Source organism: Empidonax traillii, unplaced genomic scaffold, assembly GCF_003031625.1.
Source record: "Empidonax traillii isolate 1590-97213 ecotype Southwest subspecies unplaced genomic scaffold, ASM303162v1 scaffold247:size2371522, whole genome shotgun sequence".
NCBI classification, from domain to species: domain Eukaryota; kingdom Metazoa; phylum Chordata; class Aves; order Passeriformes; family Tyrannidae; genus Empidonax; species Empidonax traillii.
In genome coordinates this window covers 232,921-256,827 of record NW_020955440.1, presented here as the reverse complement: position 1 = coordinate 256,827, position 23,907 = coordinate 232,921, and the positions used below count along the sequence as shown (strand labels likewise).

At 42.3% G+C, this 23,907-nt stretch overlaps 1 protein-coding gene across 2 annotated transcripts in view; it reads right to left on the bottom strand.

Moving 5' to 3' along the window:
* Positions 1-12,398: 12,398 nt before the first annotated feature.
* The window catches only part of SIAH3 (siah E3 ubiquitin protein ligase family member 3), a 56,980-nt gene continuing 45,471 nt past the window's right edge, over positions 12,399-23,907 (bottom strand). For both annotated transcript variants that reach the window (XM_027888879.1, XM_027888878.1), the window contains one exon: positions 12,399-13,376. In XM_027888879.1, coding sequence (XP_027744680.1) covers positions 12,783-13,376 — 594 coding nt within the window. In that variant the 3' untranslated portion in view covers positions 12,399-12,782. The remainder of the gene's footprint in view (positions 13,377-23,907) is intronic.

The following is a 23,907-nucleotide window of genomic DNA, read 5'->3' as shown; positions in this document are numbered from 1 at the left end:
TTTGTTCTGTCCCAGAGTAGTAATTATTCCTATAAATAAGGAAGATGAGTGAGTGTGTGAGATGAGTGTGCATGCTAGCAAAAAAATTCCTGATCAGCTGCTTGCTTTATGGTGTACTAACATAGACTGCTAACTGGCAGGTAGTCATCTTTCTCTGACAGGAAAAAAGATATGTTTCATAAGCACGTAGCTTCCTGTTCTGATTTTCAGCCTGGTTTTCTTTGGAGATGTAGTTTACACAGGCCTGCATCATTCAATGTCCCATCGTGCCCAAACCATTGGGCAATTTTACCCAGGTGCACCAGAGCTGGGGGTGGCTCAGCCTCACCACCAGCAGTTTACATCTAAGCCTGGATTTGGTTTCTGCTGTGCCCATGCTCCTCACATGTGAGCAAGCCCTCCCCTCTGCCCCGTCTCTCTCCCAGCATGATGGGATGTCTCATCCTCAGGGGAAGTTCATGTGTGAGATATATGGGCAGCTAGGGAATCAGGTGTCCCACAAAAAGTTTTCCGCGCTAACCTGGAGCTTCCAGATGGGTTTCGGGAGTGTAGGTGACCAAGCTGAAAACAGGGAGCTCCCAGTGGTGCCTGCAAAAGGCTGCATCCTGCGTGCAGTCCCAGGAGACAGGGTAGAGCCTGGGAAAGGGATGTGAGAATGCAGAAATATCCTAGGCTCATGGAAATGTCCAGCTGGAGCTCACAGTTTACCTCTTGCATAAGCCACATATCTAAGCTTTGGACTGGAATAAAAAAATGTGTGGATGCTTCAGCCCCCTGCCCTTACAAACTGGGGGAAAATCAAAGTTCTTCTGTATAAGAAATATCCTGATCCCCCACCTAGGATTGTGTGGAAATCTACCTGAAGTATTATAAAAGCCTTCTCTGACCCATTTTGTTTGCTGATCACGTGTGAGCAGCCTCAGGAAAAATAAAGCAACTCTTGCTTCTAGTTGTTTTCTCCTTCATCCGTTACCATTTCATTTTCCTAAGATTAAGGAGAAAAAATTGAAGACCCAAACAGCCTCATGTTTCTGAACACTTTGCAGCAGCAGAAAGAAACAAAATGAAACAGCCCCTTAAATTATTACATTTTCAAAAAGAATCATCATCTCATTGTACAGATGGTGTGCACCAGGCTCTCATTAGCATCCTGCTCTATTTTTAGTCCCTCTTCTTGCTGCACATGAAATCTGGCTGCATTAAAGGAGGTACCATGCTGCCTTCCCCAGACATCATTTTGGTCCACAAAAAACTCGCTTCCCGTCTCTGCTTTAGGTTTTAAGACACAACTGCCTTCTCTGCAAACTAGTGACTGCTCTGCAACCACCAGTGTATTTGTTCATGGGGAAGTGGAGGAAAATCACCTGTCAGATCTCCTTCCTCGATCATCAGCAATTTTTTGTGTGTCTGCTGTGAAGAAAGTTGTTAATCCTGAAAGAGGTAGAGCTCTCCACTTTAGACCTTGTTGAAACAGAGGCTAAGATTGTGCTGGCAGGCCAGGGAAAACTAGGACAAGGGAAATTAAATTCTCTGTTTGCTGCTGAACTGGAGACCTATGCTAACCCTCAGCCTAGGATTCCCCTTTGGTAGCCTTGTGTTATTGCCAACTGGTAAATGAAAGCTCTTCCTGAGCAATTTTAACATGTTGGACTGGTGCAGGCACAAGGTAACCTTGCTCCTACCCTGCAGTGTTTGGGATAGTTTTTTTTCCTGGAGATTTGAGCCTCCAGAAGAGTGGAGGTTGATGTGAGCAGTGGAAGGACTTTATTCATTGCCTCACGAAGTACACGTCTAAATATCTGAAACGGATCACATCCTCAAAGTGCCCTACCTTCATCACCACCCCCCTCCAACAAGGGAAACTATTGCTGACTTGTGCAGATGCAGGCTCTTATCTTACAGATATTTAAAATCAGAGGGGATAACATTCATTCTTCATGTCCAAGGGGAGAAGCTGGTTCTTGTAGGTTTTTGTAGTCCCTTCAAGTCCACTTCGATTTGCAGATACATCAGGGAATTTCAGGTGCCTCCACTCCGGATCAGATACCCTTCTCTTTCACTCTTTTGCTTAATTATTTCACATGAGCTTGATGTCCCTTGCAACTAGGTTCCAGAGAAACGAATGCTAATGAGGCAGTAATTTGTATGAGAGACAACAGGTCAGCCGAAGGTACCCTGCTCTGAGAAGAGGGTGGAGATTGCTTCAATAAACCATGAATATTCATCTTGCACGTCTGGTCAGTTTTGATCTCTCAGCTCTTTTCAAGGCAATTTCTATCAAGCTCCATGAGTGCCTGAAACAGGTTTTGGAAATAAGAAAGAGAAAGATTGATGTTAAAAGGAATCGACAGGCAATAAGGTTAGAGATTCTGCCCCAAATCTGATCTTGTGAATAACCAACCTGAAATTAAATAGTTAATCTGTGAAGGTCCTTGACAACTTGTGTGGTAATGCTAAAAGACATTCTCTGTTAAATGTCCAAAAGAAAAAAAAAAACAAGCAGACAAAAATCAATGCCCAAAGCCTGCAAGAAATGAGGAGCAGATTTGCGTTATTTCCATTTAGGGGAATGCCAGAAAGATTGGAAATTCCCAAGAATGCCTTTCTTTGTTCTCCCACATGACCAATTTTGGGCTAGACACAGGACCAAAGCTCTGATTCCTATGTGGATTTTCAAGTTCCTGTCTGAAATGCAGCAGTGCTGAATCCAGCTTATGAGGGCGACTGGGGACAATCCAGCCTGGGAGTACTGGGACCTGTGTTTTGCCTTTGGTGAGGGTGAGCACAAGTCCTATGAGGAGAGGCTGAGGGAGCTGGGGTTGTTTAGTCTGGAGAAGAGAAGGCTTAGAGGTGACCTCATCACTCTCTTCAACTACCTGAAGGGAGGTTATAGCCAGGTGGGGGTTGGTCTCTTCTCCCAGGCAACCAACAATAGGACAAGGGGACATGGGCTCAAGCTCTGCCAGGGGAGGTTTAGGTTAGATGTTAGGAAGAAATTCTTTACGGAGAGGGTAATCAGGCATTGGAATGGCCTACCCAGAGAGGTGGTGGATTCACCATCCCTGGAGGTTTTTAAGCAGAGATTGGATGTGGCCCTTAGTGCCATGATATAGTAATTGGAGTTGGATCAGGGATTGGACTTGATGATCTTGGAGGTCTTTTCCAACCCAATCTATTCTATGATTCTATGATTCTATGACGCTTTTCAAACTGATTGTGACTGTAGGAGATTAAAGGTAGGCAATAACAAATTGTAAGGCAAGCTTTAGCAGGCAGTGCACTTAGGCAATTTTTTTTTTCTAATATTTAATTTCTACTCTCCTGTGATGAACTACCCTCTTCATTAAAGTAGCACTCTAATGCAAGTAGGTGATACAAGCTGAGAATGCCAAATACAATTTTCATGTCAGACATTGTGAAATGTTTTACAGATTCCAATAGAAAGGTTTATTGCTGCTCTTTCATGTAATACATCATCATAAAAATTTCTAGAAAATTATATACATTGGTCCAGATTAAGAAATTCTCTCTGAGGTACCACTGCATATTAAATCAGAGCACTTCATATGCTGTAACATATTAAGTTGATGTCAAATATTTGGGGAGACAGTGAAATATGAACAATAGTAAGCACAAATATATGACAAAATATGTGTGAGAAAACCCACTGCTTAGGTACTATGCCACTTTCTTTACTTAAAATTCAATCTGGCATACCTCACCTGAATTCAGGCAGGTTATCTATGCCTTGTCTTCGAGTCTGTGCTAGGCCAATGGCATCCTGCCCTGTATCAGAAATAGTGTGGCAGCAGGACTAGGGCTCCCCTGTACTGGGCACTGGTGAGGTTGCACCTCTAGTCCTGTGTTCAGTTCTGGGCCTCTCACAAGAAGAAAGACAGGGAGGTGCTCAAGCAAGTCCAGAGAAGGGCAACAGAGCTGGTGAAGGGTCTGTAGCACAAGTCTTATGAGGAGTGGCTGAGGAAGCTGGGGTTGTTTAAGCTGGTGAAAAGGAGGGTTGGGGGGGAACCTTATTGCTCTCTGCAACTATCTGAGAGGAGGGTGTAGCAAGATGGGAGGCAGCCTCTTCTCCCGAGCAATGAGTGACAGGATAAGATGACAAAGCCTCAGGTTGCACCAGAGGAGGTTTAGTTTGGACATCAGAAAGAATTTCTTCATGGAAAGGGTGATTCTAGAAAGATCTCAAGTGTCACAGCCTTGCACTGCTCATCCAAAAAAAGAGAACAATTTCTGTTTCTTAAAGGATTACTTTTCTTGAGGTATTAGCACAGTGATACTGCTTGAATTTTAAAAGAGGAAATGGGCTTTTGACAATTCTGCCATCGATGATCACAGATGGACATACCGCAGCACCTCAGAGGTTAATCTAAGCATTTGCATTAAGCGACCTGAACTGTAATTAATCATGGAGTAGTCTTGTTCCAGAAACCCCTCTTCTTCATAGTCCTCTGTTGAGCTTCAGAGGTGCCCATTTTGCCAGCCCAGCTCCAAGCACTCGTTGCACTCCTTGATGCTTCTTTCTAACTAACTGAAACTGGAGGGATGTCTAAGTCTCTTGCTGGTTTTCTGCCTGCTGCGTGCTTTGCGATGCCGTGCACTCATTTGCCTTAGGGTTAAATGTGTCTATCCTGGGAAATGACACTGTGTTATGACACGTGGCATCTAACACAAGGCTGAAATGAGAGCCAGGATACTCTAACCCTTTGGGAATATGAATACTTGTGCAATTATGTTGACATAAGACAGAAGCAGTTTGAGTTCACTTTTTCAGCTGGAAAATTTTAAAGAAATTAAAGTGAGGGCCTTTAAGCTTTACAAGGGTATTCTTGTGGAGGAATAAGGATAGTTTTGTGGTGTTTGGGGTGTTTGGGCTGGGGGCAAAGCTGCTTGCCTGTGAAGGAGACTGCTCTGGGGTGGAGTGATGAGGGGGCAGCCAGCTCTTCTGCCTTGGGGGTGGCGACCCCATACCCCATGACAGTGTTTGAGCTGGAGCTGCAGCCTGAAGGCTGTGGTCTGAGGAACTGAGGATCACGCTCAGGATCATGCATCACCATGACCACAATCAAAATCTCCCTCAGATGAACTGACCTGAATGCAGTTATCACCACCGGATGAGAAGAGAGCAGAAAGCCATATATATATTTTAGTGATAATAAAAATGCTTCCTAGCATCACCACTCTTATTTCTGCCTTTCCCTAGAGGGTCTCAAGCCAAAAATTTTTGAAGCTCTCCTCATCACAGCCTCACATGGGAGCTAGCCAAAGTCAATCTCTAACTACACACCCTTTTTCCAACACTCTCCCACTTGAGAACAGTTTGGTTAGTACTTTTCTGGTGAGAGAAAACTGCCATCAAGTCTTTTAACATACAGTTATACTTTGAAAGGTCACTCTGTGAAAATGGCGTCGGGAAGCTCAAGGTTTACTGACAGCCTTCCCTGGGCAATTTACTCAGCTTACATGTAATGAATAAACACTGTTCTTGGCTGTTGCTCAATCCAGCTGGTCTAAAAGCCAAGCTGTGTTAGCCTTCTGCCAGGGCATTATCACCAAAACTAAGGATTATTCCAGAAAAACCTCTTGACCTGTAACCTAAGAATGTCTTCTTCTGGTCACATTTGCATTTGGGCACTTTAGGATAATCCCCATTTACCATAATCAATATCAGCATTCCCCATTTTTCTTGTTTTCAGCTGCTGCTGAACTCCACTATTCCTGTACCTGAGTTAAATCTTGGTGTTATTTGTCCCACTGTCAATCTTCATCTGTGCAGTAGCTCCTAACTTACTGTGATGGTTCAGACCTCTCTCTAGAACTCTAGAACTACTCAAGGCAAACAGGAGAGGTAAATGGGGTTTACTGTGTATATCGGTACATCAACCTTGTAGGGCATTCTTCTGGATAGGAGGGTATATGAAGTTAAGGCTCATATTCAAAGATTTCTCTGTATTTGAGTGCTCTTTTGTGTTTCTCTCTATGCCCAGCAATGGGACCTCCAGGATGAACACTCCTGTGGTGCTTCACTGCAGGCCTCAGTGGCCTGGAGACCTTCATGGATGGTTCAACTCTGGTTCATTCAGTTTTGCAGCAAAGGGAAGAGCAATCAGGAGGCATGGGTGAGGTGCAGTCCAACACAGACAGTATGATTAAGTGCTCGCTCTCAGTACACTAAGGATATATCTCATGCAGAAATATTTTTTCATCATGACTTTTCAGTGTCACAGCTACCAGTCAACATATGTCAGTACTGCATAACAGGCTATAAGGCCAGTGAGTTTGCCATAACCCACAGCCCGGCTGTCAGCATCAGCCAGCACAGACATACACTGCTGGAGGGCCCAGGTTTAATCTTCACTGGTTTTCATCATGGGAGTTATCAACATAATCACTGTACAATAGCAACAACAATTTACTGGCTGCTAGGAATGCAGCCAGTCCTTCTCAGACCTGGGGCCATCCCCATTTTCTGCCAATCCAACAGAGGAGCCGTGTGGAGGCTTACTAGAGGAGACTGGATAAATCACCTTGGCAGCTCTCACACTAGTCAGGTCACACCATTCAGTGGATATTTATACTCTTTTTTTTTTTTTTTTTTTTTTTTTTTTCCCCAGCCCTGATTAAGAATTTCTTTGTGAAAGCTCTGGAAGTGACAGAGCAGTGGCTGTGACATGCTGAAGTTTGACCCTCTCTGCCTACTGGATTTCCTTTTCCAAGGACACATGCCACAAGAAACAGCTGCCCAGAGGCAATGGCAATATATTTCTGTTTCACTCAGGACTCATATAGCTGATTTTTTATTTAGTTCAGCATTTCTTTGAGCAATCAGGGTAACTCTGAGACTGTCACTCTTTTGAATGTCTACTTCCACATCTCAATAAGGCAAAAACACAGGCCTTCCCTGAAGCTCATTTTGAGTAATGATCTCTATCAGTATCATCTACTACTTATAGAGATGTTATCAGCCCTCACTGTGTTATTTTTTTATGTTAGTGTATTATACAATTATTCCTTTATATTACTGTAGTTCCCAGAGACCTTACTGTGGAAGTTGCAGTAGCACCTGGCTGTGTTTTGTAGTCTACTGTCTTTGTCAGAAGCCAGAGAGGAACCTCTATTCTGAAACAGGAATCATCTGAAGGAGATATGAATGGGCCTAATGTTTCTGTGCAAGATACTGTTTTAATTCTCAAAGCTAAGGGAGGAACTCACATTGATTTTGGCTGCTGTTGGACTGAACATCTCTAGAAGTGGTAGCATCCAGTTCTGTGGTCCAGTCATTTGCACAGTTCGTTAGGAAAGACCCAAACTGATCCCTGTGGATGTATCTAGTGGTCCCGCTGTAAAAGGCAGAGGCAAAGATATAAGGCTTGCCTGCATCCCTTCCATGGACTCACATCAATGAATCTTGTAGAGCTGCAGTGGAGCCTTGCTGTGTCATGCCCTTAAACCATCTCAGCCTAAAAATGGATATTAGTAAATAGTCTCGAAGCCATCAAAGGCTTCAAGCCAGCTGCCTGTCAGCTGTTATCTTCAATGGTTGAAGCAGGGATTGCAACATGAGGAAAATGTTTCCATGGTCCGTCTTTGCAAATCTGGCTTCACCCTGACCAGGTAGGAGATGTAGGGCTCTCCATACACTCTGCTGGTCAGGCAGTCTGGTCTGAAAAGAAAGATCCTTTACAGACTTGTTTCATACATTACACTGTTTGCTTTACTTTTTAAAGTGGTCTCCCTTAGCAGAGAAACAAAGATTATCTGAGGTTTTTTGAACTCAAGCCAACAGGACCTGTCTGGCAGGGACACATCACTTGCTGTGCAGACATCCAGTCTCAGCAGCAAGAAAAGTGCTTTAAAGATCACCTGAAAACTCTGTCCTAGATCTCACATTTGCATTTGAATAAGTTTGTTTCTTTGTCTAAAAGCTCTGATTTTTCAGTCTGCACTATGAGGATGTTGAAGCAGTTCATCACTGTTGCTGTGAAAGTTCAAAGCCATTTATCTTCAATAAGGTTACTTGATGCAATTTCTAACAGCAAGAACCTCTGTGTCCTGGAGCTTTCTACAAGATTAAGTGATGTATTCAGATAGGCAACGTCTCAGGAGGATTTCCAGTAACTGGAAGACATAAAGCTCATTCTGGTTAAAGGATGGCAGGTTTTGCAATTGGTGTTTCCCATTTTCCTAGCAATAAGCTTTGTTAGTGCCTTTCTTGGAGCCTGGCATCCTTTTGTGAAAGTACTGCAAGAAGAGCTATCTTTGCAATGAAAGTTAGCTCTCATCCTTTTCTTGAAGATGATCACTCCCTGCTGATCCTTCACATGCATGTTCTGGAGTGGCACAGCCCAAAGGGAGATAAAAAAGCTCTTCATTAGTCTTTTGCATTTGTGGAGAAAGAATGAGTGCTTGTAGTCCTAACCAAGGGTATGAGATACAGGTTTAATGTGATGTTCTGCCAAAGATTTTTTGCATTGTTTTCAACAAATGCTTTCCTGTCTTGGTGGGAGCTATGCACGTGAAAGACAGCAAAACTATCCTGTGTCACAACTTGGAGGAATCACTAGCAGCTGCAGGTAGCTAGGTACCCACTAAAACCAAAGGAACTCTTGGGCAGGATGGGGCTGGGTGTTTGCACTCACTGTGCAGCACCATTTTGCAGGACAATTCACATGCAGACCTGGCTGACCTGCTCATCTGCACTGCTCCAAAAGACAGGGTTCCCAGCAGAGGCCCTTTTGATGGGTGGAAGGTGCTGGTGTGAAGAGGCACAGAGCTTAACTCAGGAGGTCTGATTATTTCCCTGACAGCCCCTGCTGTGACCTCACTCCAAGTGGTTTCTGTTAGGCAACATTTCCGTGCAGGGACTGAGCTCCGCCCTCAGCTCTATGTGAACACCTCTGGAGCCCCCAGGTGCTGCTGTGTCCTACCCTGCTGTTAAACCCCCTTGTTTTCCTCAGGGTCATCTCTGCGGAAGATGAAACATCTTTCTGTGTGAACAGTTCTCGTGATGACACATGGCAATCTTTGTTTTCTGCCCTTCGCTCTGATGGTGTGAGCGTGCAGAGTTAACTGCATTTAAAAAAAAAAAAAAAAAGATTGAAAAGCTATGCAGTTCAGAATCTGCAGCTCTTCCATGTGAGAAGGTGTTTCTGATCCAATTGGAGAAGTACATCTGAGTCTATTCTGACAGACTCTTCTCCGATCAGTGTTTTTCAGGTCTGTGTTGGGGTAGAAAAACAGATAAATCACCTACACTACAGTACTGTCAATTGAATTTAGTTTCTGTGATGCACAAAAAAGAGACCTATGCAGCAGTATCCAGCAAGTTATTGTAAATGGCTCATTTTGTTATAGTCCCTTTATTGTCCAGAATTTACCATCTTTCCTTTCTTCAGTAGTTTACTGGCTTGTATTCATAAAAGATGGTATGAAGGAGAGGATGCAATATTAAGTCCAGTGAGGACTACTGCCCTACTTCTGAACAAGCCCTATAGCTACGACTAGCACTACAAGATCCTTTGTCATCTTCAAGATGATGAGACTGAGGATGCTTCAGCTGATTTATAAGGAGTCAGGGATATATGATGTAAGCTTAATTCATAATAGAATTGAGCTGAAAGCACTAAGGCTGTTTTACTGCACATCTGACATTAACATTCACACGGTGTCTGATGGATAGTGCAGAAGAACCAAAGCAGGTTTTGTAGTGGATCTGATAGCAATCCATCTTGCTCAGCCTGATGAAATTATTGTTGCAATTTACCATACTAAGTAAAAGAAAATCCACCCATGAACAGAGATATGGAAAAAGACTAAAAAAACCCAACCAACAAAATCAAACCCAAAACCAATATCTTGTCTATGTAAAAAAAAAAAAAAGAAACTCTCAGGTCAGGTGGATAGGAAAATAGAATTTTGCGACAGCTGCATAGCAATTTTTCAAGACCTCATTTTCTCCTGCACCAAATGAAAGGTACTTCCTTACTTCAAAGACATATAAGGTTGTGTTCTTCACAGGAAGGAAGGAATGAAGAGTGATTTGGTTTAATACATTATGAAGATGCAAAAACTAGAGTACAAGGTGAATTCTAGAAGCCCTGATTACAGCCAAATTTAGGAAACCAAGCTACCTTTCAACCATAAGCAGAGAGCTGTAAAAAGTGCTATCTTATGGGCACTTAGAGAGTGTATGCAAATTGAACTTCACTGCTGATCCTATTTCCAGTGTTTTGGATTTATGTCCTACTATGCAGAATATTTGCTTCACCTTTGCTTTATGACAGTATAAGGTTACTTATAGGCTTTGAATTACGACAGAATTAGAATGCCTTCTTTAGCAGAAAGTCGTTAAATACATCCTTAAACATTTGAGCTTCATGTTGAGATGCTTACAAAGGCTGGTTTTAGGCACCCATCTCTCATTTCTGCCTGAAATGTGTCCTCCTTTTGTTTACTGGGAATCTCACAGGACAGAGTTTTGTCAGTACTCCAATGTCGTGTAGTACTCTAGTGTGATACTCCAATCTAGATTTCTGAAATCTCTGCCAGAGCTGGGTCTTTGCAGATGTGGAGAAAGCCAAGACAAGCAAGGAGGTTACTTGGTTGGGTTCAAAAAGTAGGTAATTCAAAAACAAAAGGTGCCAACTAACAAGAAATAGTCTGGAAAAAGTAAATAACCAAGAAATATACCTCCCCCTAGAACTTCTTGTGATCAGGCAACAAAAACATCATTACATTTGGTCTTGGCCCCGGTATCAGATCTCAGAAAGCTTAAGCTAGAGCAACTGTTCTTTTTGGGTTCTTTTGTTTTATTTTATTTTAGCAGCATAATATTTGCTGAAGGAGCTGGAGAAGCCAGTTTCAGTCCACAAAAGCACCAATGATTTATTTATTGCTATCAGTTAAGGAAAGGGCAGCATTTGCTGGTTCTGAATATTTAACATTGCAGGGAAAAAGCAAACTGCTCTGAAGCCTGTGTGTTCTAGTGTAGCACTGCAAATCAGCATGTCCCTCCCTGGGTTTCTAAATTCAGATGTGGGAGAAATGTGTAGCTGTGCTCCAGCGTATTCTTACAGGGACTGAAACTTCTTTGGACCTCAGCTTGTGTGGTCACGAGCAGCCTGTTGAAGAGACCCTAGCTCCTCTCTGACCTGCTATGAAAGTCCAGGTAAGGGGGTTGATGTGCATCTATGTCTCAGAAGACATTGCCTGCATGGCATTCATCTCAGGAAAACTTCAATTCATTTCACTTCATGCATAATTTATAATAATTCTCAGCAGAGCAACAGGTGGGAGAGATCAGCATCAGTATTCTTGCCTACCCTGTTAGCTACAGTGAGATGCATTTTGAAGCACTGAAGGGCTATTTTTAGTTTGCTTTCCCCCCTTCCTTGGCTTTCCAAGGAAGTCAAGCTATTAGCCTCAGTCTCTCTAGCTACTAACTGACTCAACTGACCAGATGTTTCTTGACAAAACATTCAGGAGCAGCCAGACCACAGCAACACACAGGCAGAAGGGAAACAGGAAAAGACAGTTTCCCATGCTTCTCATGTGTCACAATTCCTGTAGAGGCCCCTCCTTCAACATGTCACCTTCTGCAGTGGGATTTCTCTGTTGTTGTCAGCTATGGAGGAAACAGGCCTTACTGCAGATGGAATCGAGTGGCCAGTTCCTGCCTCCAACTCTCCCCAAGGAGCCATCCAAGGAAGATGTTCTTAGAGCAGCTCATGTCTATGATCATCACTGTTTGTAAAACACCCTCAGCAGAAGAAGGGGGACCATCATTCTTCCCCTGCTCCCAAAATGAATGGAAGGAAAACAATAGTTTTTGTTTGTTTGTTTGTTTGTTTTAAGGAGTGTATTTTGAATCTCATGTCTATACTGTTTTAAATCAATATTTAGCAGCACAACCTGTGGGTTTAAGGGGCACAGAATTCCATAGCAAGATCGGTGCCGAGCTTAGGACTGTTCTTATACTTTATTTCCTGAGAATTGCTTTTTGGATGCTTAAAGAAATAGCAGCTAAGAAGATGAATGCCCAAATGCCTGCTTATGGTTATTTCACTACTGTAGCCAGAGCATCTAGCAACCTCTTGCTGCCCTGTATGATACAAGAGTGATATTTAACCATGCTCACTGTGACCACCCCCTAGCTGTCCTAAATTTAATGCAGGATGAGGCTTCCCAGACCTCTGCCCAGTAGAGGTGATGACTTCTGAAGCTTTCAGTATTTGAGTGGGGAAGTTGTTCCCTCAGAAGCTGAAGGGAACTGTGAAACTGCGGGCTCCCACAGGGCTTGGTTGTGACCACAGTATAAGAGTTAAATCGCTGTTGCTGATATGGAAACCTGGGTGCTCTTGTCCCTTAGTGGAATACTTGACCTTTCATCAGGCACAGGGGCCTCAAGTCAATTAGGCAGGCAATGAAGGAAACATATTTGCATAGCATTCTCAGAGCAAAGGTTTCTGTGAGCCACCCTGGGTGCACTTTTCATTAGCGTGTCGTGTGTCGTTGTCAGTGCTTCTGAAGGGCTACAAGAAATTGATTAGCCTCTTTAAAATTTATAATAAAATTGTATTAACAAAATGGTAAATACATTACACAGAGACCGTAACCACGGGATGTTTACATAATGCCCACTGTGGACGAGTACTAAATACCATAAAAGACCTGAGACCCCCCCGAAAAGTCTGCAAATTCTGGCTCTCACAAGGCAGCTAGAGCACCACTATTGTTGCTGTTGTTTCTCCTCCTGCTCCTCTTCCCCTTCACATTTCAGCTTCGGAGCTGTGAACTTTGCTGGTCGTTATTGCAATTCCTATTGCTAGGCTTCCATTGTCGGAAAAGAGTTGAGCCAGGGAAGTGTTCAGCACAAGGCAATCCCCGTCCGAAATGACAGAGTCCACACACTCCAGTACCGACCTGGGGGTCGCCTCCCACTTAAGGCGCCTCTGGTTCCTGTTGAGCTCCAGCCGGTAGGTGAAGTTGTCGGCTTGGGTCGGAGTGCCGATCAGCATCATCGTGGCAAAGAACTGCGGGTGGCCTTCATACTTCTCCTGCTTCCTGAGGACCAGCAAAAACTGGTGGCCAAGGCAAGAGTGCATGATGATCCAGTCTGTGGGTGCGGGCAGGTGCATGTCCGTGGCCAGGAAGACAATCTCTGCACCCTGAAGGATGTTGATGTGATGGGTCTGCCTCAGGTGGGACACCACCACCTCCAGGTGCCCTTCCCATGGGCAGGAAAAGAGCGGGCACATGCAGGGAACCAGCTGGGGGTCATGCACTGCTTCATGATGATGGCAGGGAGGAAGGATGCCTTGCTCCGTGGACGTCTGCGCAGCTGCACAGAGGGTCGGTGCATACTACGAGAAGAGAGAAATCACATGTGATAACAGGCAGACCAAGAATCAGTGCAGATATGCAAGGTGCAGACCCTGCAGACATCAGTCACCTAATACTGCACCTAAAACAGCACTGGTGGGACTGCAGGGAACTTAGCACTCTGGAGATCAGAGGCAATTCTGACCTGGATCTGCACAACAAAAGGTGCCTCTTTCTCCAGGAGAAGAGAGAAACTGTTTGAGTCATGGTAAGTCACTTCAAATGAAAATGATGTATGTGTTTAAAGAGCGATTTCATTAGTTCAGGGGGAAAAATCTGATTAAAAGAAAAAAAAACCAACAAAGCAAAGGCAGCATGGGGCATTTTATATTGTTAAGGCTTTTGCTGCTCAGAACAAGGAAATGAAATATGTATGGCATTATTATTCTTTAATGAAACATACGGGCAAATAAAGGCATTTTTCCTGAAACAATAAGCTTTATAAGATCCATAATTTGTGAAATAAAAGTCAGGTTTTTATTGTATATGATACTTTTTTTTTTTTTTGGTCAATATATTTATGCCTAATTGATGGACTTACCTCCATAAATCTTAAACTGCTCTCAAAAGAGAATGAATGGCAAATTTAGGGCATCTTTGCAATAAAGTACATTGGGATTAAGGTAGGGCAGCTCACTAAGAAGGCAGTAGCTCTTGCAGAAGGCTTCCACATGAGGACTAGAAAGAAAATTGCTCTGCCTCTGTCAAGTGGATGTTGTTGAAGAGAAATAAGTCTTATTCAACCAAAAGTGTATTCACAAGTAATGCTATTCAGGAAGAGTAATGGCTCTCCACAATAACTCTGTGCATAGACAAACCCTAAGGCACAAACATGCTGGCCATGATTCATCCTACCCAATTTTAAACATTTACTTCAGCATTTTCTTCAGCCAACCAAGCAATCTTGGGCTTCCTCTGCAGTCTGTAGGGTGTGGCAGCCCTTACCGTGGAGGATTCAGACCTCAGCTGGAGTAATTCACATTTTAAAGGTGACACCAGCTGATGCCAGTGAGACTGAAATCCAGCCTGTCTAGTTGTATCTAATTTTTGGCTGTTTAATAAGTTTTTGTCTTTGAACCCCTCTTCTAAGAGCATGTCTCATGTATATCCGTTAATGTCTCCTATAAGAGTACATACATATATATGTACATTTTGCTTTAACATGTGTTTTAGGAAGATTCATGAAATTCCCCAAATACTGCCCCACATCCACTCATTTTAATGTATGTACCAAAAATTTCAGGAACAACATTGTAGTTCTAACATCTAACAGTTGTTCTCCTCCATACCGCATCCAAGTCATTCAATTATTTTTTAAACAGAGATTTGTTTTAATCAAGGGCAAGCATAAGCCCTCAAAATGGGTGCTAAATTTGTTACAAATGGTGTATTTCTCATCTCTTTATGGATATCATGATGTCTTTCATTACAGCCTTGCTGCAAGCAGTTATTCCCACCAGAATATGCACATTTGCTTTCCAGGATGTTTTGGAAGGCAATTACTTGGGTGAATTGTCCTAACTCTCAGATGACCAAGGCTTCCTTGCCAACCAGGATGACAAGTCCTGGATCTCCATTCTCATTTTGTCAGTAGCTGTCCAGGAATGTGGTGGGCAGAGAAAAGTTGTGATTGCTGCTCCTGTGAAATCCATTTTTCCTCCCAAGGCACTGGATATCAAAGGGAGCTGTTTCTTCTTCCTCTGGCATTTGATATTACGAATAATTGACTAGTTAAGCTCTATTATTGAAACTTCCTTTCTCTTTGGAAAATTATTACTTCAATAGTATAGTTCTACTTTTCCCTTCCTCATTTTTTTATTTGTTTTGCTGTGTAAAATTCAAGAACATAAACTTTCCAGGAACATAATGAATTGAGGACAGATAAATGACTACCATTGTCTGGAAAATAAAACAGGTCATTATAAACTAATCAAGGTTTGTGGCATTAGCTGCCTGCTTATCACAGTGGGATTGCTGGTTCACACTTAATTCTGCATTAATTTTTGCACCCCATTAGGATGAAAGTTATGGTTAATTTAAACTCTTTTTGGTGAAGGAGGCTACTGCAATGACAGATCATAAAAGCCTTTAAAAAAAAATCCCTGAAATGCTAATTGCCTCATAAAATGAATTCTAATCTCCCAATCTAATACAGTGGGTGTGAGCAATTACTTTCTCTCACCAAACTGTTAATGCAACATTAGTGATTATACTAATTAAAACTAATGAACTCATACTCACATGCTGATAAACCTCTCAACCACTCCACGAGTTCCAGCCTTCTATCAGTTTTATTTAACTCCCCTTTTGGAAGATGAATCTTAAATTAACCTCTTGAATAACATTCAAAATTAGGTTTTGAAATGTGAAGCTTTATAGACTGTGTATAATTCTTCTCCAAAGATTACCAGAGTCAGAGAAACCATTTCCACTGAGGGTGTAATTGAATTTAGAAATGCATTCTCCTAATTTGATAAGCATGGAGAGCAATGGTAGCTCATCCATCTAAACTAAATCCAAGGTAAGAAAATAAAAATATCTTAAAAAATCTCTTTATGACAAACACATTTCTATGGCTTAGGAACTATGAATATAAATTACAATGAGCAATTTATTCAATGTATCTTTTTTCTTTCCTTAATTTGTGATTTTGTGTGTATGTGCACAAATAATTGTGAATTCTCTTTCACGTCTCAGGTTTCGGAAACATTTCTATGAACCACTTCAGCAAAGAATTTCTGGTCTGACTTTGTTCATTTCAGGTCTATTGAAAATTCTGAAATTCAGCACAAACCATACGACATATCTTTATTCTCTGACTAGGTGAGAACTATCTTCAAAATGTGGTTTCTGAATTATTCAACATTCCTGATTCTAAACTCTAAATTTGTACTATTTTTAAATAAACATTTAATAATTCTCTGTCACTGTAAAAAAAAAAAAAAAGTCTCAGAGGAAACTATTATTTCATTCTTACTTTTAAGGTATGAATGTAACTAATAGGGTGTCTGTGCCCTTGTTGGTGATTCATATGACTGTGAATTGAAACACTGAAATTGACATGCAAAATGGGCATAAAATGGTCACCTTGAGTGTATTTAAATGCTTGAATAAATATTTATGAACATTTTTTCCCATGTTTAATCTGCTCCAGTATTTACTTTCCATCATTTATTGCCCGATTACCTAATAAAATTAGGTTTATTATATTGTTGTGCCAGTCCAGTATTATTCTCAATTATCTTTTAGCCCGTTGGCCAATTTCTGTCCAACTGAACTGTGGGATAGAAATCTCAAATGCTTTAATTTTCAATCATTTTTATGAGAAGAGGCATTAGGGTAGAGAAGTGTGACCCTTGCACGTCTCCAGGGAGGAACAGTTTGCCACGTGGGCAGTATTACATTGGCAGACAAGAGAGAACCTAAACAATGGCAGTTTGATCCCAAATGTATTATAGACACCAGCGAACCCACATGAGACACTGTCTTTATGAACAGGAGAAAAGGCTTCAGCCAGAGTGCTCCTCATTAGATGCAACATAATCCCACCATGAGGCACCAAACCGCAGGAAACCAGACTCTGCTGCTCACAAAAAAATTTCTTTTTAATGATGCAGCTTATTACGGTGTAATTCTTTTTAAGAACAAGTAATTCGGCAAAGAGCAATTTATAAACACGTGGTGATTTTCTCATGGAAAAAAAATCAAAACAAACCATTATTATACTTGGACCTGAGACACAGGTTTTCTGCTTAAAATGCAACAAACCACACTAGGTGTCATTCACTTGTTTTACCTTTGATGTCTGAAAAGTGGGTGCCTAACTCTGAAGAATATCAGTTGCTTTTACAGCCCATGGAGAGCCCATGGAGAATGCAATTCACTTGAACCCAAGAGGTGCCAATGGAACATCCCCCTGGACACCGCTCTCTATGTTCACCCAGGACCAAGTACATCCTCAGTGCAGTTTTACCAGTGTCTAGACAAAGAGCAGAAGGTCAACCCTATTTTAGTCAGGGAAGAGCTGTACCACTATGGGCCTCTCCTACTGCACTGGAGACAATACAGCCTGCAGAGAGAGAAGGAGATGCCTATTCACATGAGGGTGTAAATCCTTGGCTCCCTACCACTGCTACACTACTCAAGTCACCTCCAGTGACTTAGAAAATTCAGAGGAAGTATGAAGGGTAGATCCAAGAGTTAGAAATCTCCAAGATCTGCAAGAGGTAAAAATGCCACAAGCACATTTCTGAGTCTGCAGCTGCAAAGGTGAGGCACCCTGCTGGAAGATAGGTCTTTGGTACTGCTCCTCATGCCCTGAGGGACCTTTTTTATTTGAACTAGCAAAGTTTTTAGGTCAACTGTCATAAAAATAGTGGAAACAGAGGCAGCAACCCACACTGCATGTCTGCTAGCTGAGCTCATGGCCCTGTGGGATGCAGACACTGGCTACACCACCATCCCTTTAGTCCTGCTTCCCTGTTCCAAATTGGCACAGTTTCAATAGGGACAGCAAGTGTGGCTGCTGCCCTGAGCAGTCAAATGCCTTGCCATTAAAGTTCTGACTTGAAAATGGTGATTTTATTCAAGATAAACCTCGTAGGGTGAGGAAGGGTTGAAACCAGTCCTCCCATCCCACAGGAGGGGACCCAGACGCTGATGACCTGCAGTATAAGGAGGGTGAGTAGCACTACCACATTCTAAAAGCATAAACATGCTCAGGTCTTCAGAGAGAAGGTTAAGTGTCACCTTTCCACACTTTCCAGTGTTCTCCAGTGTTATATTGGGAGTCTGGATGCCTCATTCATACTTTTACTTACTGTAATGCACATAACGCGCAAAAATCAGCCTGTGAACAGTACCAGTGTGTGCTGAGAATATCCCAAGGAAGGAGGACAAGGACTAGTTCATTGCCCAGTGAATAAGGGTTTCTGACAGCAGAACAGGTGCTGCAAATAATCATCCTTTTCCAGACACTTCACACCCATGCAACTGTATTTTCTCCATTGATCACACACACTTTGCAAACACTCATTAATTCACCCATGTGCTGGGCTATTTGCTTGGGGAAGTCAGTGGTATAGTCTGAAGGCCATCACTGTGGGGCTACTGAGGAGAGTCACATAGAAAACAGCAAAGATGAAAATAAAGCCACTGGACACGCCAGCCAGCCCAAGCCAGAAGACAGTGCTCCCACTCTACCCCAGTCCCACTGCAACCTAATCCTCCTCCCAAGAAGGAACTGCTCCTTCCATGTATCCAAACTCTTTCCTCTGCATCCTCAGCTTTCTTGGCTGGATTACAGGAGAGTTGGTAGGAGCTGGATATGTTCACGGCAGCTGTCACCCTTGGTAGGAGCCAGGGGTTGAGAGGGGCTGCACTAACACCCCTCTTTATAAATCCACCAACTATGCTGAGGCTGCCTCCTCCTATGGTCAGCTCCACTATGAGATATAATTTCTTATTGTGTATAACTTCATAAAACTTACCTTGTTTGGGAAAATACCTGATTGGGGCTGACTTTAAAATAAATATTAAATCACATATACACTTGTGTAAACACACATACACATATTTATATATAGACTCATAACACACACCCATTTCAAATGTTTCTGAGAATGATGCAGTGGGAGAAAACACATTTTTGTCCAGGTTAGACTATTCTGATACCTTTTTTGTTTAAAAAATAGTGGGACCTGGGGGGATGGAAGCCTATGCATCTTGATGATGAGCTTTTCTTATAAATTTTATTTTAGTATTTGTCCTTGTGAAAATAGTCCCAAATTTTAGAATGCATATTTTTTATTAAACCTTCTTCTAAGAGGGGTGCATTTTGCCATGTAAATTTTTCTTTTATGAGGCTCATTGCTGTCTGTGTCTGTGCATAACAGGCACCTGTCAGATGATACCCTTGACGTTGAATTGAAGCACAACAGCAGCATTTTTTCTCACTGTTGGGTTAAGGAATTTAGGCAGGGAGAGATTAAAGTTCAAAGTGTTGTGACCATAGTTTTTTGTCCAGCTCATATCAGCCAGCTCCTGATTTTTCGTAGTAGAATTGCCTCCTAGAGCAACTTGATATTTTCTAAGTCCAGCCTCCATTAACTTCAGATGCAGCAGCAAGTGATTAAACTATCTGCAGATCAGGTCTAAGACTTTGGCAATGTGGGCTTCCTCACAGCTACAGGAACTCCTTAATAACATGTCATTGTTTACCTAATCTCCTCCACCTCCCTGTGTGTGACAAGAAACAACAAGAGATGCAGTCACCCTATAGGTAGGTAAGCAGCCTAGAAATGAGCAATGAGAAGTCAGTGGATTTTTGACTGTGACCTGAAGATTTCCATCAACAAGGAGGGATCCAGGCCTGCAGCTGTGAGATGCTCTGAGTGAGCAGCTTTCAGGGTTTTCAGCAGCTTTAAGCAATTGTGGCGACTTACAGGGTTTCTGTTGAAACAAACTGGCAATTTCTTTGTCAGAGAAATGTACCATTTATTCAGTTTTCTTGCTGTCTTCCTCCTCTTTCTGGGCTTCTCAGGGTCTGATTGGTTCTTCTCATCTGTATGGAAGCTGCCTCTAATATTTTCTAATTCTCAACCTCTTTCTGCCTCACAAAAGCATTGCCACCCACTAACATCCACCTCCACGTTACTTACACCCACCATCCAGGGACAGATGCTCAAAAGAATCATAAAGGTGGCATGAAGAAAGTAGTGAGTCTTTTAATCCTGGTCTCCATTTAATTTATCTTCTGCTCTTTTTTAATATGCTAATAAGATTTTTTAAATCTCTTAGATGAAAGAAAAAGGAAGAAAAAAAACCCCAACCCCCTCAACCTATTTTGTCAAAAGCTATACTTTCGTATCTGAAATTAAGAAATCCAAGCCAGGGCTCATGTTGGGGATTTATTTAAAATTTTAATTACACAAAATCTTGTTCATTATGAATGCATCAGTTGAATTTCCTAAGTACTGATTGTTAGTTGCAGCTTTGGCAGTGGAAGGATTTGTTTTTCCTCCTATCAAATGACAGTGAGGGGACAACTTCAAGCTCATTTTGCTAATCTCACTTTGGAACATAATCAGGTGTGACTTGGTAACACAGCCTAGGGGATGTGTTAATGGCTGTCCTCATGCTAATTACACACCTCTGAATATGCAGAAATAACTACTATTTTAGTATGCGTCCACAGTGTAGCACACACTTCTCTCTATCAGACAACCTTGAATTTTAGGTGAAGCCACATATATTTAGATGTACCGGGGGAAAAATAAGTGGTTTTGTAGTAGATATGGCAAGACTATGATACAACATTTTAAATGTATCCCAGATAGAAAGACATTATTCCCAAATTAAATTCCCTTGTTTTCTTTTCAAAAATAAGTTTTTTCAGCGTAAACTGCCATGCAGTCTTAAAGTACAAGCAAAAGAATTCGAGAAACTTGACATTCTGCATTATATTGAAAACAATGTGATGATAATGAAATATAAACAGGATTCATACTAAAGCATTTCAGTTCCGTAGGTCCATAGACCTGTATAGACGCAGACAGGGTAGAGCAAGGTCATGCTCTTCTGCTTTGAAACAAAGTTTGATGAACCCTTCCCAGCCCAGATGGGAGGACACTGAAACTTCTTATGTTTCAAACTGAATGGAGGCACACCACCTTGCTATCTCTCAGCCAAAGCTGCAGCTGGCTCAGGGACACCCAGCAAATGATCCTGGTTTAGCTGCTGCATTTGATGGATCTCACCTGACATCACTTTCTTTACTCTCTTTGAGGAATAAAATACACTGAGTAGATATAAGCAAACCATGTGAATGGGCAATTTCTATGGAGCATCTGGCAGTTATTTCCTAGACAAAATAAATGAAAAGCACAGAGATGAAATGGATGAAATGGAAACACCCACACCTGTGGAGATCTGGCAGGTTGGCAAGTTGGTATACATCACCTACTCTGGGATGATTGCCCTATGCCTGCTCCGAGGGCTTAACTAAGGATGAAGCTGTAACAACAGAAAAAAAAAAAAAAAGGCATCCTGGCTTTGAGTAAAGACAGTATGAGACCATGACTGTGGGAACAAATGGGACCAGATGTATTCATAGTGCCCAGAGAGCATCCTTGCTCTGTGCAAGTTGCTGCACCCATGCTCACTACCCTCACCTGCATTTCCTTTCTGCTACTTGAAATCCCCCGACAGAAAGTGTGGCTTTCTAGGCATTTTGAAGAGCTTTTCATTGAAAGTGGAATAATAGAAGACAATAAATTGCTCCTGTTCCTCAAGAAGAAGCCCACTACTGTGCTCTTGCCAGTACAATTTAAGCCCTTTGCAGGGTCACCCAAAAGAGGAGCTGAACTGAAGCTGTTGTGGTGGAGCAGGAGCTGATGTCTCTGATGCACACTGTGGAGGAACCAGAGACAGGCTCTGCCTCTGTCATGAGGAGATTCCCTGAATGGTAAATGGTTATTGGGGATTAATCTAGATCCTGGATCCTGAGCTACAGCTACTGTCAGAAATAGAGGTGGAAAGTGTGGACAACTACAGCTAAGACCCTTTTTTGTTGGTAGTTTGAAGATAATCTGATAGTACCTGGTTCATTCATGGGAGTACCTGAGCACCCTCCTGGCAGACTTCCCAGGCTCACTGAAAGGCTGAAACCATTACAGATTTGCAAAAAGCCGGGCTAGAGGGTAAGACGTGCCCTTGGGGCCTCATTTGCAACCTGTATTCTCTCTGCTGCATTTTAGGACTGGATACAATGCAGTGATAATAAGCCATAGTGCAGTATATTTGACACTGCATTGCAACTGCTGATGCACTGGGGCATGGAGATGTTTACCCTCTTCTCTTTGGATTAGAAGACAATTTTATACCTGGTTTTAAGAAAGCGTGATGCCTCTAAATGCCATCCCCTTTGGCCACACAAGGCAAGTATCGAAGCCAAGGCAGCTCTTTCTCCAGAAGAGCAGGGTGCAACCACTGTTTATCAGCAGACCGCTCATGAGGCACTGCTGATTGTGGCTCTGGGTGATGAAGTGAACAGCCTGCATATGTAAAGAGAGATAATAAAAAATGCAGAATTATCTGAAGATTCACTTCATCTTTTATCCACTTTGTATTTTGGATAAAGCCTGTTAACAAAGTGCAAAACCATTATAGGCTTTAATTAAAAGCAAAATGATAAAGTAGTTCCAAGCTGCATCTGCTCTGTCTGATAGGGAAAGCAGAGTTCACAAAAGCCCTGTATCTGACCTGTTGATTTTTTGGTTTACATTCACACTGTGAAAGAAATTAATATGGAAAAGAATTAAAAAAAAAAAAAAAAGGAAGAAGAAATGATTGCCCACTGTGCTCATAAACTTACCAGTTCAGACAGCCTCTAAATAACTCATCATCTGATATTCATTTACAAGTCACTACAGTAACAGCGTGTCTCCAAGAGAAGCAGATTTGCTGGTGTCATCTGAGATAATTAGACCAAATCCACCCTGAGACAATCGAAATTCTTCCCTTCTACCAGACAACCTCCAGCTATCACAATCATATGACATGTAAATCCATTAACCGCTCTTCCAGAAACGCATCCCAGGGGTGCCAAAGGATGGTACAAAGGAAGGAGGTAAGGGATGAGGTAGTGGTTGTTGAACAAGCCCATAAGACTCTACTGATGGGACCAATGTCTCCAATCCCATGTACATACTTCTTCTGGCAAAGGATCTGGTCTGTGGTCTATGTCACACTGGTCTTGCAGCTGTCACAAGGTAATGTGCCACCAAATCTGCACCAGGCAGGTCACAGCTGAGTGCGGATGCTGCGCTGGGGCCATGTAAATGGAGTGACGAGAGAGCACAGGGCTCACAATGGTGCCAACCCTGTCTCCCTGTCCTGTCTCATAGCTTGTGTCTGTGCCTACATCTCTATAGCAGTCACTAAGCAATGTATGAGCCATCATTTTTTATTTTTCCACATTTTTTGTTAAGATCTTCTCCTAAGAGCTGTGTCTCAGGAAATACAAGAGTGGCCTAAAATCATGCCTATCTCCCTCCTGCTGAGGCATTGCTAGTACCAGCAAGTGATGAGCATCTCAAACCCATCCACAATGGCCTGATGTGGTGGGGTCACGCTCAGGTTTCAGGAACACTAGAAAGAGAAAAAAGGAAAACAGATTCTTCTGAGCTCAGGGTTAACTCTCCATTCCCCTACACATTTCTGCCCCTTCTCTACTAGTGACATGCAGCTTGCCCTTGCTCTGGGTACCTGCAATGTGAGTGTGACATTGAATGAAGAAGTCTCCCTGTTACAAGACAACCTAAAATTCATCATTATTCTACTGTCAGATGAAAGTGTGTCTTGAGTTTGTGCAGTCAGGCTTAAGAAAGGGGAAAAAAATCACAAACCACAAAACAATCCAGAAAACCTGTGTGAGCCATTAGCTTTGGGCATGAAGAAAAAACTTCGAGTCTAGGTAAATTTATTTAGTTTATGTAATGTATGCAGATGTTT